General features: G+C 40.5%; 1 protein-coding gene across 1 annotated transcript; it reads right to left on the bottom strand.

Annotated features, from left to right (window-relative positions):
• Positions 1–819: 819 nt before the first annotated feature.
• On the bottom strand, positions 820–18,198 carry LAPTM4A (lysosomal protein transmembrane 4 alpha). The gene is made up of 7 exons (XM_041757191.1): positions 17,931–18,198; positions 9,996–10,116; positions 6,613–6,689; positions 6,385–6,507; positions 3,468–3,563; positions 2,812–2,910; positions 820–1,481 (listed from the first exon to the last, which is right to left on the bottom strand). Exons 1-7 carry the CDS (start codon positions 18,039–18,041, stop codon positions 1,407–1,409), a joined length of 702 nt encoding a protein of 233 aa, XP_041613125.1. The 5' UTR covers positions 18,042–18,198; the 3' UTR covers positions 820–1,406.
• Between the last annotated feature and the right edge of the window lie 1,308 nt (positions 18,199–19,506).

The following is a 19,506-nucleotide window of genomic DNA, read 5'->3' as shown; positions in this document are numbered from 1 at the left end:
GAGAGACAGAGAGAGAGAGGCAGAGACACAGGCAGAGGGAGAAGCAGGCTCCATGCAGGGAGCCCAACGTGGGACTCAATCCCAAGACTCCAGGATCACACTCTGGGCTGAAGGCAGACGCTCATACACTGAGTCACCTGGGCATCCCAAAATGTTCTAAAATTTTAAGGTCAGTAAAATATCTTATATACCCAGTATACTGGGTATACTCCCAGACACAACTGTACTTCCTTTCTAAATACTGTCTACCCTTTATTTTGGTGGTGGTGTTTATAAAAGTGTTATTGCAGCCAAACAATTCTGTTCATCCTTTGAGAAATGTGTGAAATACGCTCATGTGTCTACATGGTAGATGTGTATAAGACCACTACTGCTACATTCTTAGCAAGATGCAAGGTGGAAAATTTTCAGGAGAAAATTTTTAGTTGTGTGGTCTATAAGCCACAGTTCACTTGCTTTCTCCTTTGGCTTTCCTCTGAAGGCCAACTGATGCACTTTTAAATTATTCTTGAATTATTCTTGATGAACTCATTACCTAAATACTAAATCTCCACATAAACCACAGCTTGCTACCCTCATCCAATGATTTTTCTAACAAAACATCAATATTAATTTCTGGCCTGTGATTCGAGCATATCTTCACCATAACTTTAAATAATATGTGAGTTACCGGACTAAAGAAATGCTTTCTAATTAAAGTCTGCATTGTATTCTCCAAGTGCCAAAAGACCTGACAGTCTGAGTTTATTATAATGGAAAATGTTAAGATTCTACCTACCAAAAAAGGGTAATAGATTTTTTTAAAAAATGACAACAGTCAATATTTAAGAGATTTATTAAAGCATCTTATCACAAAGATGGAAACACATACAAATTAGAAACATGCAACCGTCATTTTCCACAGTCAAGTTAAAATGTTATATATTTTTCCTGTTTTCACAGCTGAAAACTTCAGATCTTATACCTAACTCACTCACCCTGAATATTTAATTCATTCTTCCTGAAAGTATCCAGGGTAGCAAATAACCAAAATGCAAACTATTATATAAAGAAAGTGCAAAGTTAAAAAAGAAAATGTGTAGAGAATACTCCCTCCCCCCCTTAAAGGCAAACAATGGCACTTTGCTCTTGCTTAACCTAGATTGTCTCCAGAAACTATTAAAATGTAATAGACTTACCAAAAAAAAAAACAAAAACAAAAAAAAACAAAAACAAAAAACCCCAAACCTGACTTCCTGACTTTGAATAGATGTCCAAAAAGCTTATTAGTGTTTAAAAATAAATGCTTAAACAAAGGAAAATGTATTTTATATCAAACAAGTTTGAAGAGCCCTGTATTGCAGCATTCTGTAAAATAAACAAGACAAAAAGCTGGTATAGGGTTTATTGACAAAGGCAGAATTTCTTCAGGCAGGTATGTAAGGAGGTGGTGGCTCTTTCTCAGGCATCTTCACGGCCATTTCATAGGTTGGCAAAACATACTGAGGAGAGAAAAAAATATTGGACTTAAAGCACTTAAAATTCTACCTGGATGGGATGCCTGGGTGGCTCAGTGGTTGAGCTTCGGCCTTCGGCTCAGGGCGTGATCCCGGGATCTGAGATCAAGTCCCACATCGGGCTCCCTGCATAGAGCCTGCTTCTCCCTCTGCCTGTGTCTCTGTCTCTCATGAATAAATAAATAAAATCTTTAAAAAAAAAAAATCCTACCTGGAATAATTCAGCTTTCAGATTTCATTTTTTTAAATAATGATTTCTTTTCCAGATTTTATTTATTCATGAGAGACACAGAGAGAAGCACAGACACAGACAGAGGGAGAAGCAGGCTTCTTGCCAGGAGGCGCCTGATGTGAGACTCGATCCTAGGACCCCGGGATCACGCCCTGAGGGGAAGACAGACGCTCAACCCCTGAGCCACCCAGGTGCCCCCAGCTTTCAGATTTTAGCTGGAGAAGCTGTTAGCTGAAGAGTTCCTGGGTGTAGAGAGGACTGGTAATGGAGGGGAGCTGTCTGGTCTGAGACTACTAAAGACCGAGGGATGGCGGGGAGGGCAGCAGAACTTTGCTTCTGAACAGACAGAGGCTACTAGGAAGCCCTGACGGGAAAGGAAGTAGGTGGCATGGCTCTCCGTTTGACTAAGGACCAGTGCCTCGGGGGCTGTGAATCCAGGTTAACGGCACCGCTGAATCACGCTCAAGGGAGCCTCCAATAAATGATGCTGGATCGTGAATTTCATCAGAATCTATCATCAGGCACTTTTATCATTTCCTCTAGGGTAAAAGGGCACATCTGTGTAGGAGTGCCATTCCAACCCAAGTGACTCCAAGTGTGACAGACTGGCCCTACAAGGGTCACATATATATTCTGCTGAAAACCTAGAGAAGTTAATACAGCAGTAACTAAAGGCCCCTAGAAGTAGATCTCCTCACAGACTCACAGAACCCATCTCCCCACAAAAAAAAGTTTCTGCTTTTGATCACGTGGATGTTTCTGAAAGCAACACAAGCTGCACATGATGGCACCCCATCCTTAGAAGTTCCAGGGGCCAGCATGATTCACAGGGCCACTTCCTGTCTGATCTCTCCTACAAAATGCAACCCCCCGCCCCGGAGACAACCTAGGAGTGAAGCTGAATGAGCAGTGCAGGGGGGGTCTCTCATCCCAGTACCCAGGTTTCCAAAGGGAAACGCTAAATCTTGCAGATGTAAGCTACCCACGCCCAAAATCATATGGCATTGAAGAGGAAGTCAAGATCTAGGCTCTTGAGAATAGTCAATGGCTACTGAAGATTTAATATATTAAAAGGTCATTCACCTGTGGGGGTGCTTCAAAGGCAGGGTACACGGCGATCTCTGGCATGTTTCTGTTGTTGATGTATTTATAGCAGTTCCAAACACAGTTGATTAGATAAGCCTGAAAGAATGCAAACAAAATTTCCATACGCTAGAAACTCAACAGATCACCTACTCTAAAATTAAGGGGACTTATGCTTTCTACCACATGTGCTCTACAGAGAAGGGAACAGATATCCATTTGGAACCTAGCACAGGACAGGCAGGCCCTTTGCCTACCTGCTCCCACTTAAATATCCCAAGTTTTATTGACAGTATTTTACAGAGAAACCATAAATGAGGTTTCATTTCAGGTGCGGTAACTACTGTCCTGCAAAAGAAATTCTGTCTATGAACCTTTGGAATTTTAACAGATTTTCAGTCAAATCGTGAACTAAAACATGAACTAAAATAAAATCATGAACTAAAAATACGATGTTCCTTACACTCAGGAGGATCCTGGCCATTTCCAACCACTCTCTGGAAACAAGAGGGAAGACATCCCCCCAGATGCTATCTTTACTACCGTGTCATAATAAATACTGTCCCCTCACTGTGAATGCTAAAGAGAAAAGGCAAAAAAGGTTTAGACAGTGTCACAGTCTAACTAGTCGCCCAAGTATTTAGTCAGTAACTCACCTTAAAAATAATGAATAAGGCAAAGAACACAAGAACAATGAAGAGGAGGCAGCTGGAGTCCAATGCCAGGAGGTCATCTTTGTAGGGAAAATCAGGCTATAAAAAAAGGGAGGTGGGGAGAAGAGGTGAACAGGCAGGGTAGAGAGGATTTTTAGGGCAGTGAGACTATTCTGTTTGATACCACAGTGATGAATATACATCTTTACACACTTGTCCAAACTTACAGAATGCACACCACAAGTGAACCTAGGGTAAACTACGAGCTCTGGGTGATAGTCATGTGTCAGTACAGGTGCATCAACTGTAACAAATGGACCACTATGGTTTGGATGTGGTCATTGGGGGAGGTTGGGGGGTGGCTCTTTCCATTCAGTTTTGCTGTTAACCTATAACTGCTCTAAACCATGAAGTTTATTAACACACACACACTCAAAATTCAGCTATGGCACTTGCACTTTATGATAGTCTAGAGAGTATCTTAAAAACACACCAAAAAAGGCACCAAAGTCAGAAGTTTTTATTTTTAATAAAAACTTAAAAACAGCACTTAACTCATAGTACTTTTAAGCCTCATCATCATCAAAGCACGCCACTGAACACTTAAAACACATCTGAACACTGCTGTCCAAATTGAGCTGATCTTCTCTCTACTTTTCACTATTCTAGATCTTTCTGGCCTTTGGAGAAACACCACCTCCTGTATACAACTGCAGATTTGTCCTTGGGTCACTAAGTCAGGAGGTGCTAAATCTAAGTTCCATGGGTCACTGACTCCTACCTGGTAAAGTAATTTTTCTAAAAACCAATCATCAATCTCAACGTTCCTCAGAAAGGGGCAAATATAAGGAACATCCCTGGTTATCAAAGCAGGCAAGACTCTGATTTACTGCAGACATACTACATTCTACTGTGAAGGGTCAATTTTATTTACTTAAATATTTATATAGCATTTACTGTGTACAAGGCAATTGAGATGAGTTCCAAAAAGGCATTATCAAAGAATAATTTAGGATTTACAAGCTGGCCAATAGTAAAGGTACTTGCCAGTATGAGAGACCAAGTGAATATAACAGAGGGGAGAAACCACTGGAGTCTATAACAGAATAGTAAAAAATTCATTCTAATGTTCTCCTTTAAAGCTCATCTAATTTTTAAAATCTGATGTTTTTAATGGAAATGTCAACACAAAGGCCCAAATAATTTTCCTTAAAAAGCAGCATGCAAAAATCCCAAAGGACCAAAAAAGTATGCACGCACCAACTAGCTAAGTGTATCCTTGGGATACAATTGTTCTTTAAGTTTCATTCATAAACAAAAAGACAAAACTGAATGCGACCAGCTCATGGGGAAATGCTACAGCTTTTATTCAGAAGGTTTGCAATTTTTCAGCCAGACATGACAAGAGAGATCTAGAATGAGGAAGCTTCTACCACTGCCAATCAAAACACTAGACCCTGCCCTCAGCTACTTCTCTCCCGTTAATCATATGCTGCTTTGCTTCCTTCCCTTACTCAGTGCCAGCTGCCATGGTCACCTTTTAGTCCTCTGACTACACTCACCATGTTCCTTCCAGCCTTGAGGGGTCTCTGTGACCCGGAACATTTGCTTCTGTATTTGCCCTGTCTTAACTCCTACTCAAGACTCTTGAGCACAATTCAAGTCTTGCTTCCCAGCCCAGGTCTAACCCTTGTGTGACATCTACTCATGCAGCCCACACTTTTCCTTCACAGCTTTTTACCAGTTTTAATGCAGTAATTGTCAATTTTCTAACTCCTTCACTAGCAAATAAGTTCTACTGATGTATCCCAAGAACCCAGCAGAGTGCCATCCACATAAGAAACTACCAAATGTTTTCTGAATGAATGAATGATAAATGTGGTCATATGTAAGATGGACTAGACAGGAAATATGAAAGTGGAGAGAAAATTCCTAAAAGACAGCACAGAGTCCTGTCTAGAAAATTCCTAGACAGAGTTTGAAATGAACTCTCATTTATCTGGACTCCATGCATCCTTCCAGACCATACCCCAGCCCACAGAGTTCCCATTCGCTTCATCATACAGTGCTAATCTAAGCTCCACACTTAATGCTGTCCTATGACAGTTCTAGGTCATTATCACAGATAACCTCTTCATGTCTTAACTCCTCCAATCCATGGGCTGCTCCTCAAAGAGAGGGAAGCTATGCTTACAGGTACACCATTCACCAATGATTTGTCTCAAATAGAGTAAAGGATACTGTAAGTACTCAAGTATTTGCTATGGATGCCTACAAAGAAAAAAGAGGAAGAACAAAACCAGCATCCAGCTTTGTGCTGTAGCAAGCTGCTAGAGAGGCAGGGCACACCCCCAGCAGCCAGAGTGGCCCCACCCAGCTCCTTCCTGAAGAGCTACACTCGGCATCTTCAGCAACCAGCCGCCAGAGCTCTGGTCTGTGCATATCTGTGCTTTATCTCTATTTATTCTGTGCATCCCTTAGCGAGATGTGCCCTTGGGTATCAGAAAAGACTAACAAGATTATTTGGGGGTGAGGGTTTGGGAACAAACATTTACAATATTTCAGCTTACAAAAGATTTCACAGGAATGCTCTACTTCTGAATAGAGGGGGAAACCTCTAGAGCCAAATTATTACATAACCAGAATGCTCAAAACAAAAGTTCAACTACATCTTATGCTCTAGGACATCCATCTTTAGAGACTTTTAATACTGGAATATCCAAATGGTATGGCAAGAAAATATGCTACTTACACCTTACTGGTTTCAACACGGTAGTTAAGAGTAGTAATGATTATTTTAAAACACTTTCAAAAATAAGTAGGGTAGATTAAAAATAGTCCCTAAAGCTAACTCAAAATTTCGATTTAAATATTTTACTTAAAATTAAAAAAAAAAAGCTTAGTTGGCAAACACACTTACTAATTGATCCAGATACTCTTTGATTCTTGGCAAGTAAGTGAGGGAACTGATAGCAACCAGGCAACTGAGAACGAAGTCAAAAAGCCGGTAACAGAAGAATGGGATCAGCCAACCCACTTGATACTGAAGAAAAAAATAACAACCACAAAGTCACAGCACAAATAAGAAATTATTAAGTACCACTCAGTAAAGGTCAAACTCTAAAAGTCAAAAATAGAGGATACTTACAGAAATTGCTCCATATACCAGCATTGAACTGATAATAAACATAAGAACAGACACAGCAAAAAGAACGCAGGCATTATCTAAGAAAACAAAAACAAAAATCTAATTAAGCCACTTACATAATAAAAAGAACAAAACTCTTCATGACAAAGTCATGTTTTCAAGCTAGCTTAAAAAAACAAGTATTTTCAAGATTGGCTATGAAATAAAAAATCTAAGACCAGGCATGTTAAAAAAAACAATCTGTCTCAGCATTAAGAAACAATGTTTGAAGAATCTTCACATTTGTTTTTCTTGTTTATTAAATTGGCTACAATTCACTGAACTCTGATCATCAGTCACTCAGCTAGGAAGACAGATCTCTGCCCAGAGTCTTAGAGTCTGAAGGTGTGCAAAAAGAGAATGATAATCCAATGTAGCAAGTGCTACAACAAAAGCAGAATCAGGAAGAAAATATGGAAGAAAAGACACAAGTTGGGTCTTGCAGGCTGAGTCAGGGTTCAACAGGAGGGAGAGGCTGGTACTTACTTAAAACACACAGATGTAATAAATAGAGAGTGCCACAGCTGCGCCCCTCTCTGACCTCAGATAAAATACATCATCAGAAATTCAAGGTTCTCCACTAACAACCTCCTTGCCACCCCCAACATATGAACTCACTACTCCCTGTTCCTTCCCTCAAGATTTCTGTGTGACTTTACAGGCCTCTTTCTCAGGTTGTCTCCTTCTTCTTCTACATTACCCAAGTTCATTATTTGTCTCACAAAACAACATCTCAACATTACTAAGCCACACATGACTTGAGGGTTTTTTTGTTTTGTTTTAAGATTTTGTTTATTTATTCACGAGAGACACAGAGTGGCAGAGACATAGGCAGAGGGAGAAACAGGCTCTCTACAGGGAGCCTGATTCGGGACTTGATCCCAGGACCTGGGGGCTCACAACTTGAGCCAAAGGGAAACGCTCAACCACTGAGCCACCCAGGTGTCCCATCGACTTAAGTTTCTTAACACAGATCTAAAATTAATTCTTTGACTTTAGATAGATTATTAAGAACAAGAAGAGTGGTATCATCTTGTCACTTGGCAGTACAAACATCAGTATCTGGCAATAAATTGGGTAAGAATAGCCCTCTTTAGATTTTTTTTTTAGAGGATATAGGATATCCTCTAGATGCTCTGTAGTAAAATAGGGGAGAAATGGGATGATGGGGGAAAAATACATATATAATACCTAGAATAATAAGAGACGCTCCAATATCTGTGAGTCAATAAAGCAAACAAAATATGAGGGCTAAATACCCATATATGAATCTCAGGTTTCCAGCCACCACCACATTCAAGAACCTCCTCCAGGGGGCCCCAACTGTTCACCCATTACCAAGGTGAATGTAAATAAAGTTAAATTCATGATTGAAAAACGGCTTGTATGTGTTGCAAAAGCATTTCATACATATTGAGTGGGATATATCCTGTTTAGCTGATTAAAAATAACTAACCATGAACCTTATCATTTAAAATGAGCTGGCAAGCCAGGATGCCTCAGACGGTTAACCATATGCCTTCTAACAATCTGCCTTCAGCTCAGGTCATGATCTCAGGGTCCCTGCTTCTCCCTCTGCCTCTCCTCTAGCTTATGTTCTCTCACTCACTCTCTTTCTCTCAAATGAAGTCTTAAAAAAAAAAATTAAAATTAAATCACCCAGCAGGCCAAAGATCAGAACTCAACTTGCCATTGTAACACTGGGTCCGTGGGAAAGTCAACTTTCCACTTCCAAAGAGACACAAACTACCATATGACCAAGAACTATGCATTTTAACATTCTTTCAAGCATCGGGGCTTTGGCACAATTGCAAGCAACACAAGTATGATAACAAATACATATGATTCTCTCAACAGCAGGCACAGCACTCATGCAACATGCAGGAAACCCCTGACTTCATCCCTGCAGCTCTAGCCAAGGCAGCCAGTTCTACAGACCTACATGAATGTCAACAGCCATCAATCTTTTTCTACACCTTGATTTAAAAAATTTTTTTTTTTATTTATGTATTATAGTCACAGAGAGAGAGAGAGAGAGGCAGAGACACAGGCAGAGGGAGAAGCAGGCTCCATGCACCGGGAGCCCAACGTGGGATTCGATCCCGGGTCTCCAGGATCGCGCCCTGGGCCAAAGGCAGGCGCTAAACCGCTGCGCCACCCAGGGATCCCTACACCTTGATTTTAAGAGAAACACATACTGACACTGCATCCTGAAAAAAATGCTGACATTATCGGTTTTGTATAATTTTACAGCCTAAAGTACCAAAAATAGCCATTAAAAACTAACGTTTTATTCATTTTTGTATTTTGATTTTTAAATAGAAATAGACTAACTCAGGAAGAAAAAACCGACACCACGAGGGATGTTTCTAATATGTTCTTGGTTATTTCTTTTATCGCATTTGACAACAGAATTAAAGGATTATAGACATCTGAATAGACAATCAGCAGACTCATTTAAAAAGCACTTAAAACAGTGTAAACAATTTTAAATGTTCTCATACTACAATGTCAATAGATGGCCACAACTCTACTGAATCCTAGATACACCAGTGAGCCCTATGGACAGTAAATTATTTGAATTAACCAAAATTTTGTTTAAAAAACTTCATAAATTTATCAGAGAAGATCATAAATATAATGAAACTCAAGAATTTATAATAAGAGCTAATAACCTAAAAATAAACTTAGATCCTGTAATATTATAACTCTACACAAAAAAACTCAGTATTTTTCTGAAGTGAAATTTTAAACATGCAAAAACTCTACACTGAAAAGTTTGAGGCATAATTTTCTGTCTGAACACTAAATTTCTAACAATTTATAATACAAAAACTAGAATTTTTCTGCACCTGTTTAGAGAAAGATAATGAAAATGCTGTCAAAGAATAAACAAGTTTAAAAAGGTTAATTTCCACAAATATCTTCTACTTTTAACTGCAACATCGTAAATGATAGAAATATCTTTAGAATTGTGACCCTGGAAGAATATCAGCAAATATTCCAGTAATTCATATTTCCTATTTTCCTGTAAACTTATCTGCTCACCATCCTCTTCTACACTTGCCAGCTGACCCTAGAAGGCTCACAGGTCTTTTTGTAATTCCTTATCATCCCAAGACTGACAGGAATCACGGTACACAATGTATATTTCTCAAGAAATCTTCTAGTAGTCTGTAGCATTTTCTGGCCGGAAGTTCTCAATTATAATTCTCTCCGGATATCTTTGAAAAACCCATAAAAACACTTTCATGCCACAGCAAGTAGAATAACTTAAATATAATCAATTCTCTAAATATTTTGTGTGTATAATTAGCAGGAGATATTTTCAACTAAAAACATACCAGCCATTCTCTCAGATGAATAGTAATTGCCAATGACTTCATATTGAATGTTGACAGCTGGCATTGAGTTTGGATGAGTTACTTCCACGGTCAGCAAAATTGCCATCAATAGGTTGACCACCTGTGAGAGATAAAGATGTTACCAATTATATTAATCAGGAAACCATCTTCTGTCATCTTCCCATGTTTAACCTGTTTTTTACTTGAAGTAACAAAGACAGAAAATAGAAGCAGACTACTTATAGATAAAATAACATGCAATACCACTCTAAAAATAGTTGAAAAATAGTATTTCTTAAAGTATAAACCGAAATGTTTCAGAGACAAGATGTGTTGGCTGAACCTCTGTTAATAAACAATAGGAATCATTACAAATTGTGTTCAGAGTTATGTATTTACTCATACACCAATCTAAGAATTTCTGGGCTTGAAGAAACTACAGCTCATCCAATATACTCATCCAGCAGAAAAACAGAATACCCATCAGTTAAATATATATATGTAATCTATCAGATAAGCCTGACACTCCTCCACATTGTGTCCTAATGATAGAAAACTATTTTCTCTTAGACCTGACTCAAATGCTTAAGACTTTCCAAGATTTTAACTATGTCATTTTGACTCTCACCCACTAGCCTTAATTCTACCTTTTGAGATCATGTACTCTCCCTTTTGAGTAAATGCTCCTCTAACACCTAAGGGGAGTAGACACGAGCCTCCAAATATTCTTTTCTAAAATAAACATTCAGGTACTTAAACCATTTCTCTAATGGTTTAACACTGTCCAGCTACCTCACTACTTCCTTTCTGCTCTCCTCTAGACACACGCTCCAGTTTGTTGGACATACCATTAAAATGAGTTAAGATCAGCCTGGTCACAGCACATAGGGATCTCGGTTCTTATAGCCTAAGCTAATAAAGTTTAACCTGCACAGCCTGAAATGGTACTGGCTTGATAAATGGAATGTCATATAAGAGTAACTCCCTAAACCCCTTCATTCTTTTTCACATTTGATTCTGCTAAGCTACCACCTGAACCCATACAGTTAGATTCAGAGGCCCAAGCATAAGCCTTTATACATTCACACTAGAATCTCATTATATACTTGCCCTTCAAGATGTTCTGGATCTAGATTCAGACACCCCACCGATTTCCTATCTCTTTTAGCTTCCAGCATTTGAAAATATGATCAGCATGCAATCAGTATCTCCATCTCAGTCACAGGTAAAAGAGAACTGGACCAACCACAGGACATCCAGAGGTTGTCCTCTTTGCATTAATCAGAAATCTTTGAATATAATTCTTTATCACTTTCAGAGAAACATCTTGAGTTTTTGTCAAACTTACTGCTGAAATTCCATCATAATATCTGATGTATTTTCCTAATTTACTCTATTAAAAAAAAACAAAAACTACTCATGCCTATAATGGTTAGTGAATCCCTACAGTATCCCAGGAAGCATGACTTCCTTGAGATGCTCAAGAACAGTCCTGTTAATGATTCAATACAGAAAACCACCTGGATTGGAGTTAGGCTTCCTATTTAAAAGTTTACCAAATCTGTCCTCTTCCCTTTGTGAAATCTGAATATTCGATACTTTAAACAAACTCTATTATGTAGCTCTCTTGTTCATCCTAAGCTCATACAACTAGGTGATAATAGTTTCTCAGTTGAAGGCACTTCATATTCTTTAAACAAGCAACCCAGGTTTTATCATTCAGTAAGATTAGGGGATCAAAAAAAGATTAGGGGATCTAAACTATGTCACAATATCAAATTCAGAATCAACTGACATCTACTGAATCTATACTATACACCAGTTATATTTACATATATTATTTCACTTATTCCTCACAACCACTGGTGAAGCAAATATTACTAAAGCCCATTTGCAGATGTGGAAAATTAAGCGAAATAACTTGTGATGAGTTCACTGAGCTAGTAGAGGATAGAGCTAGGATACAAAGCTGATTTTTTAAAACAACCTGCTTCATAGCACATGGTTAGTTATGCCTATTCCTAAGCAACTCCTGTTTTGAGGTCTTTCCAAAAGAAACCATTATCTAAGGTTATAAAATATTTATACTTTACTGTCCAAATAAGTATGTTTGGTAACATGCATTTTCCCTCGCAATGCTCCAAAGCAAAGTACTTTACTTTTCAACTCCTGAAAGGTCTCACAGAGGATAATCATACTCACAAGGTGACTCTAGTAAGGCTGATTTTTTCCCCCCATTTTCACTGCAATGGGTTTTGGCTACCATGTTGTGTATGAGTAGGAGCTCATACAACTGGGTAAATTAATTATTGAACAATTAGATTTATCTACTGAAATCTTATAGATTCTGCATATTGAAATCAGTTTGAAATCAATTCAGCAAAGTATCCTTTGCTAAACAGTACAGTCTTAGTTAAAAAGCTCTGCACAGTAAAAACATTCTCTTATCAAGAGAAACACACAAACTAAATGAGTAAATGAAGGAAAAGACACAACCAAAATACTCAGGAGCTTAATTTTTCTCTTCCTAAATACTTTATTGCATGTTGGACTTATAAAAACCTGTTCTCTTACATGGATAAGCCAGACTCATCCACTATTATCTTCTCTTGTAGTATTAGTAACACTTCAAGTTTCATTGCAGTCACAACCCAGAGTATTATTTTTTTTTCAACCCAGAGTATTAAACAAAAATCATAGCTCTAACCAAATGATCAAGAAATGATAAAATAAATTGCAGTGTTATTTCTTTAAAAGCTCAAACCATTCTTCAAATCTTCACTGAGTTGGATTTCATTAGAACTTCAACTTACATTTTAGAGCATTTTCCTGGAAAATCCATCCTTGTGATCTTAAACTGTGCTCCTATTTAGGCCCTGTGCTATTTACTTCTGATGGGTATTTTGACTAAGTTCCACATAGCATTTTCCAACAAATACATAAAATCAGCTTTATAGTCTTGCAATATAAAATTTCTGATATACAATTTCTCTGAAAATAGCAAGTATCTTCAATTTTAGGATATTTATTCCCAATTGATTTTTTCCCCTTTAATTTCAGTAAAGAAAACAAAAATGCAATTAAAATAATTAACTTCTAAAGCTCTCAATATGGAGGATACTGAATATAGCAAATATGTTAACGGCATGGGCGGACATACCATTCAATGTAGAAGCAGTCCTGTAAATTTATTGGGTCAAATTATATGGTTTGCATTATTTTTGCAAGCCTTTTGCATACCTTGTATAAGTGAACAATTACAAAAACCAGAGTGTAGACTTTACTTGTTACAAAGGAACAATTATCAGACTCCTGGAAGTACTCAGCCTCCAGAGAGGAATTCCTCTTTGCTTTCTCATCTCACTGCCACACCCATTCCAGAAGATTCTTTGGGGGCTGATTTTTGTTTTAAATAATTATTCTTTAGGTTCCCACAGTATATTTTGCCACAACCCAGCACAGGCTGAGATTATAATTAAAACAATGTATGTGCTTCAGGGCATTCTGATAAGGGTTTCATAGGCAGAGTAGCTCCACTGGGAGTGAGTCAGTGAAGAACTGTCAGCAGATAAAGATCAAAATGGCCAATCTTTAAAAATTATGTTAAATGTTTCACATATAAACTTTGTTGTTTACTGGTATGTGCAGTTACAAATGAGTTATTCTTACTATTTTGGGGATGAGACAATTTTACAAATGTCTTATGAATACTTCAAATGTTCTAAGCAAGCTAGCTTACTATACACTTTTATAGAGTAAGATCTATCAACTTTCTACTTCAAGAACATCTTGTAGGGGAGAAAAATAATCACTAGTAATCATGTAATAAGTAGTATTTAATAAGTACATACAAGTGGTATGTAGAAACTTTTCCCGGTACACAGTGAGGGAACCAGATCTCTCTGGCTGGGAAACAAGAAAAGCTTTACCAAGATAACATTTGAGCTGACCATTAAAAAATTAAACAGAACTGGCAAAACGTTAATAGTCACAGTTGGGTGATGAGTAAATGGGAGATGTTAATACCACCTCACTATTCTTTATATCTGAAATTTTCCTTAATAAAGTTTTTAAAAAGTGACAGGGAGAGGGAAGAAATAGTACATGCAAAAGTACTGAGGCACAAAAAAAGTGTTTGAGGAAAGACAGTAACTCTGAAATATAAATAGGTTATACTATTACTTAAAGGAACCAGGAATTAGGGTTGGAAAGGAAGAGCTTGAGGAAACCTGTCCTCACTTCTCACACAGCTACTGAATTTCAGACAGACATTTTATGTCTAAGACATTCATGCAAAATCAGCCATATATATTAAGTCTTTCCAAGACCTATAATTATTACAAGTGCTCAAAATGTATTCTTGGTTTTAAGATTTTACTTACTTGAGAGAGGGAGAGAGCTCTAGCAGGTGGGAGAGGGAGAAGCAGGCTCCCTACTTCTGCTTAGCCTCTGACATAGGGCACAATCCCAGGACCCTGGGATCATGACCTGAGCAGAAGGCAGGCAGATGCCTAACCAACTGAGCCACCCAGGGGCCCTTCAAACATGAAGGGCACCTCCTACGGCCCACTTGTAAGCCTATTTTCAATTATTCAATGAACATTTGAACTTATGCTACGTAACAAAGTTGTTTGAAATCATATGGCTTCAAATTTTATTATTATTTTTATATATTTTATATATTCATTTGACAGAGAATAAGGAAGAGCACAACCAGGGGGAGCTGCAGGCCGAGGGAGAGGGAGCGGCAGACTCCCCTCAGAGCTAGGAGCCCGATGCAGGGCTTCCTCTCTGGATTCTGAGATCATGACCTGAGCCGAAGGCTTAACCAGCTGAGCCACTCAGGCGCCTCTCAAATTTTTTAATAAATAGAGAAAACAATTTGAGGAATGCTAGAATTTAAACTAGAGCTCATTCTGAAATTTTGTATTACTTAACTAGGGATTATGCTTCTTTCCAATCTAAAACCCCAAATGCTAACGCCTCAGGGCCAGTACCTCTCTCATGCATAAAACTGGCTCCAGCTTCTCTATGTCCTACTGCACTATTTAATACCACAGAATACTTTAGTATACAGTGTCAGAATGGTGTTAACAGTAGACCAGTCGCCAGAAAGCAATGTCACTGTATCAGATACATTCACCGTACCTGGTCTTGGCCCAGCAGGAGGCAGGGCTGCCCCCTGCACCCCCCAATCCCAGGTTTTAAACAGCACAGATGCAATCTGAAGATCATAAATATCTTCCCACCTGAAACTAAGGGAGTATCTTGACAAGGTAATGGAGGATGCACGTAACATTCTACCTCCCTCAATCCCTTATTACTTCTTAGTAAAGAAGCTTCTAGCAAGAAAATAACAGTTTGGACAAGTCTTCTTTGATTAGAGGCATTATACTACACTTTTGTCTAGGTGGCCTTGTTCTCTCAAAGGTTACACGTCTTCCCAACTAGACAATATTTGTGCTTATGTTGCTGTGGTACTGAAGCTACACTTTTGAAAGTCACCACAAATTCAATAGCCTTTTCCCAGTCCTTCATCCAATTAGAATCTGATGTTACTAATCACATTTTCCTCTCTTTGTCACTGTACCATAAGTTTCATTTTTGTACATGTGCTCCAGAAATCTCTGTAATACCGTTCCCCAAGGCAGAGCATCATTTTCAAGACAAGGAACCTTTGAGAGGCAGGTAATAGAAATACAAAAGACAACACATGGTCCCTGCAATTTATTCTTTCTGTATATCCACTAAAGCCTTTTAACATTGCAAATCATCAACAAGTCCCTTACTTAAAACAGATTGATTCTAGCAACTTATACTGCTCTGTTAACCCAAAAGTCCATGCAATATAAGAACAGCTACGGCCTCCTTCTAAAATTGCAAAAACTAAAGCAGGGGAAAAGGGAGAGATGTAAACTGTTTTCACGTCAAGTGCCTCCAGTGGTGAATAAATTTAAACTTCTCACTCCCTATAAGAATAAATATCCTTACTAAAGTTTTTCTCTCTGCATTTTGGGTTTTGCTGTATATAACCAAAATCTTTCCCTGCTATTCCTTTCATTTTTATGAGCTGAGCCCATAGCATTAAAAAAAAAATTTTTTTTTTTTAAATCTGCCTAGAAAAGACTGGAAAGAAACACAGCCAATTATATTCAGATGGTTGAAATTGGGATGGTGGTTATTCCCTTGCGGAGTTAGAAATCCTTTGTTCTGTGAATGGAGGGAAGGATCTGAGAAGAAACGGGAAGATTAGGTTTGCAGGCAAAGAGTCCCAGCTGGGGGACCCACTTTCTCAGTTCAGTAGCAGAGAGAAGGGTCATCTCCTAGGGATGAGGGGGACAGGGTTGAATAAGAGGCTTGAGGACCCTAAATATTTGAATGATTCATTTAGGGGAATGGAAGGCAGAGCTAAAGACAAAAGAAACTGAAGACCCAGACCCTCAGCAAAATGGGGAAGAGATAAAAGGTTAGAAATATAATACTGCTACTGCCGTTAATTGATTAATTTAAATCAGTTTGAATATAAAACAAGAAGGAATTTTGGGGGGAAATCTGATATACTAATAAAATGAGGTTTCTGAATATGAAAGTACAGGAGATATTAAAATAAGCTTAGAAACAAGCAAATAAGCCTACACATTCAAGTTTTATTGTTTTTAATGTACATCAATAAAGCCAAACTAAAAAAAAACCAAGGTGGTCAGAAATAATCTGAGGGCCAGGTAGTCCCCTCAGTGTGGGCCACGAAACCGTAATCTGCCTAAGATTATTCTCATCTGGTGTTTGTTCAAACAATAATGTTTTCAAGGAACTGGGTAGGGAAGTAATGATAACAGGCAAAAAAATGTGAGAAGCTTTTCCTTTTTTGTGTTTTGTTTTTGCAGTTCACAGAAGTTAACAGAAACCATACGGTATCCCTGCACCACAACCCTCCACACCGAAACACAAAGACAACAAATTACAAACTTGTCAGTGAAAGCAGCTCATCAAGTCAACAGGATGAGAAGTTTGTCAAAGCCTCAGTGAAATCATTATAGCCTCAAGCTAGTTCCAACAGTCACAAATTAGTTTCAATGTGTACGGGTACTGGAGATGGTGGTTGAGAAATCACAAAAGTATTACTGTCAACTTGGTTATGACACAGAATGACATAGATCTTGGAATCCAGGAAATGGCTTAGTGTATGTGGCCAGAAGAGAGAAGGCTCTCAATAAAGGTCTCTTAAAAAAAAAACAGAACGAGCCTGATACAAAAAAGCGTCCAAAAGGCAGGTGGGAGTGTAAATCCTGGCAAAAGGCTCCGCCTCCAAGAGAATCCAGATTCACAACAGAGGCCTTTCTGCCTAACACATCACAAACACACCGTAACAAATAACGTCCGAAGCCACAGGCAACTGCGTTTACAGAAGGATCTTTCCATTTCCTTTCAGGCAACACAACGTCGAAAGCGTCGCACTTCTCAAGGTCCACTCCTGGTTGTTTTGTAGGGGAAAAAGAAAAAATCCCAGGGAGCATAGGTGGGAGCCGGGGAACCCTTCTGATCACGGAAGTAGAAAAAAGAACCGACACCAGGTAGTTTCCAGTAATCCCCACGAAACCCCAGTATCCTCATCCCTCCTTCCCACCCCTACTCCTCTTCCCCCGCCCCGCCCCCGCCCACAAAGCCCCGGCTCCTTCCGGCGCCGATTTTCTCCTCTAATTGGAGCCGAGGAACGATCTCCCCCTTCCTACCCACCCCCACCCCCACCCCCGACTCCCGGCCACATTCTCCTCCCTCAAAGTTACAGGAACCTAAAAAAGAAGTCCGCTTATGCCTTCCCGCTCCACCCAACACCCCGCTTCCAGGCCCACCCCCTCCGTCCGAGCCCGGGCTCCCCCACTTCCCGCTCATGCGCACTGCCCCGAGCCCCAACCCTCCTGCCCCGCCCGCCCTTACCATGTACCAGGTCCCCAGGATGATCGTCCCGGTGCGGACATGGCAACAGCCGCAGCACCGGGTGCTGTAGAACCGGTCGCTGCGGCTCCGCTTGAAAGTCATGGACACCATCGGGAATCCCACAGGCTTCGTTCTAGGACGGGCCCCTGACAAACGCTTTCCGCCCAGAGGCCGAACCCAGATAGCTCCGCCGCAGTCTCCAAAACCAAACGACGCGTCTTCAAGCCCGCCCCCGACCCGGGCCCCAGCCAGCTCCTTCGCACCTGCGCACTGAGTGCCGAGCGCCGCTCTCGCGCGACCTCGGTTTACCCTTCTTTCTCCACCTTCCCCGCACACAGGCCAATGGAAGAGCAGAAAGCGGGGTGGACGTGGGCCCTGATTGGAAGACCTTGGAGATTGACAGGACGTCACGCCCAATCAGAAGTGCGACTCGCCTTAGCGCTAATGGATCCCCGCCTCTTGCGCGAGGGCAGGGGCTGGCTCGTAGGCTCGGAAGAGTACGGGGTGGCCTGGTAGTTTACCATTCCCGGGGCGAGATCGGCAAGAAAAGGGGCATTTAGTGAATAGACGCAGGGACGAGATGAGTTGGTGGCAGAAAATGCGCACGAAGGGCCTTTTTTGAGTGATGTCTCTGCCACGTACTGCTTCGGAGGCGTCACGGGACCGCGACTGGTCACGTGACCGTTTTGCGCGCCGCTCGATTATTTGGCTGGCCGGGGGCGGGGCCATCGGGAAGGGGCGGGGCCATCGGGAAGGGCGGGGCCAGGTGCCCCCTCCCGGGCCTCCTTCGCCGCGGGGGTGGGAATTGGGGTTTGTGGGAGGAGTGCAGGTTTAGGTTTCCCCGTTCCCTCGCTCTGGAGGCTCCTTGCTGGGAGCAATTAAGTGCCACCAAACATTTAGGCGACTAAGAGGCAAGAAGCTTGAGGGAAATAAAAGCTAAAGTGGAGGAACTGCTTAGTTGCTGGGTTTATACAGAGAAAAGTGATTTTTTTAATCGGGAAAAATTGAATACGTTGAAACGGACCGACAGATCGCGTACTACGGGGTGCCTTCAGGGGAAAACCAGCCCCGGCGCGACACGTCATTCTGGGTGTCCTGAGCCTCTGTGGGTGTCCGTCCGTCTTTGTGGAGCTCTGTATAACTGTTGCAGACGACAGCAGGAGGAAATACTCCTGCCCGTCAAACTGGACTTTGAGTCTTAACCACTCCCTGGAGAAAGCCATTTTGCATCTATTTGTAAATTCATCTTTCATTCACACAATTCCACAGTATGGGTGATTTAAATTTTCCTTTTAAACTGGTTCTGCTATGTTTATTGGTTTCCCCATTGGGTAAATGTAATCTTTGACACGTGTTCATTTCGTATTTGCATGAGGCTTAAGGCTTTTACCTTTAAAAAAAAAAAATGCATGGTTTGGGGGCATCCCTGGGTGGCTTAGCGCCTGCCTTCAGCCCAGGGCGTGATCCTGGAGTCCCGGAGGCGAGTCCCACGTTGGGCTCCCTGCACGGAGCCTGCTTCTCCCTCTGCCTGAGTCTCTGCCTCTCTCTGCACGCCCCCCCCCCCCCCCCCGCCGTG

Source organism: Vulpes lagopus, chromosome 5 (genome assembly GCF_018345385.1).
Source record: "Vulpes lagopus strain Blue_001 chromosome 5, ASM1834538v1, whole genome shotgun sequence".
In the NCBI taxonomy this organism is placed as follows: Eukaryota; Metazoa; Chordata; class Mammalia; order Carnivora; family Canidae; genus Vulpes; species Vulpes lagopus.
Note: the sequence above shows the minus strand (reverse complement) of the source record. Positions and strands in the feature narration are given on the sequence as shown.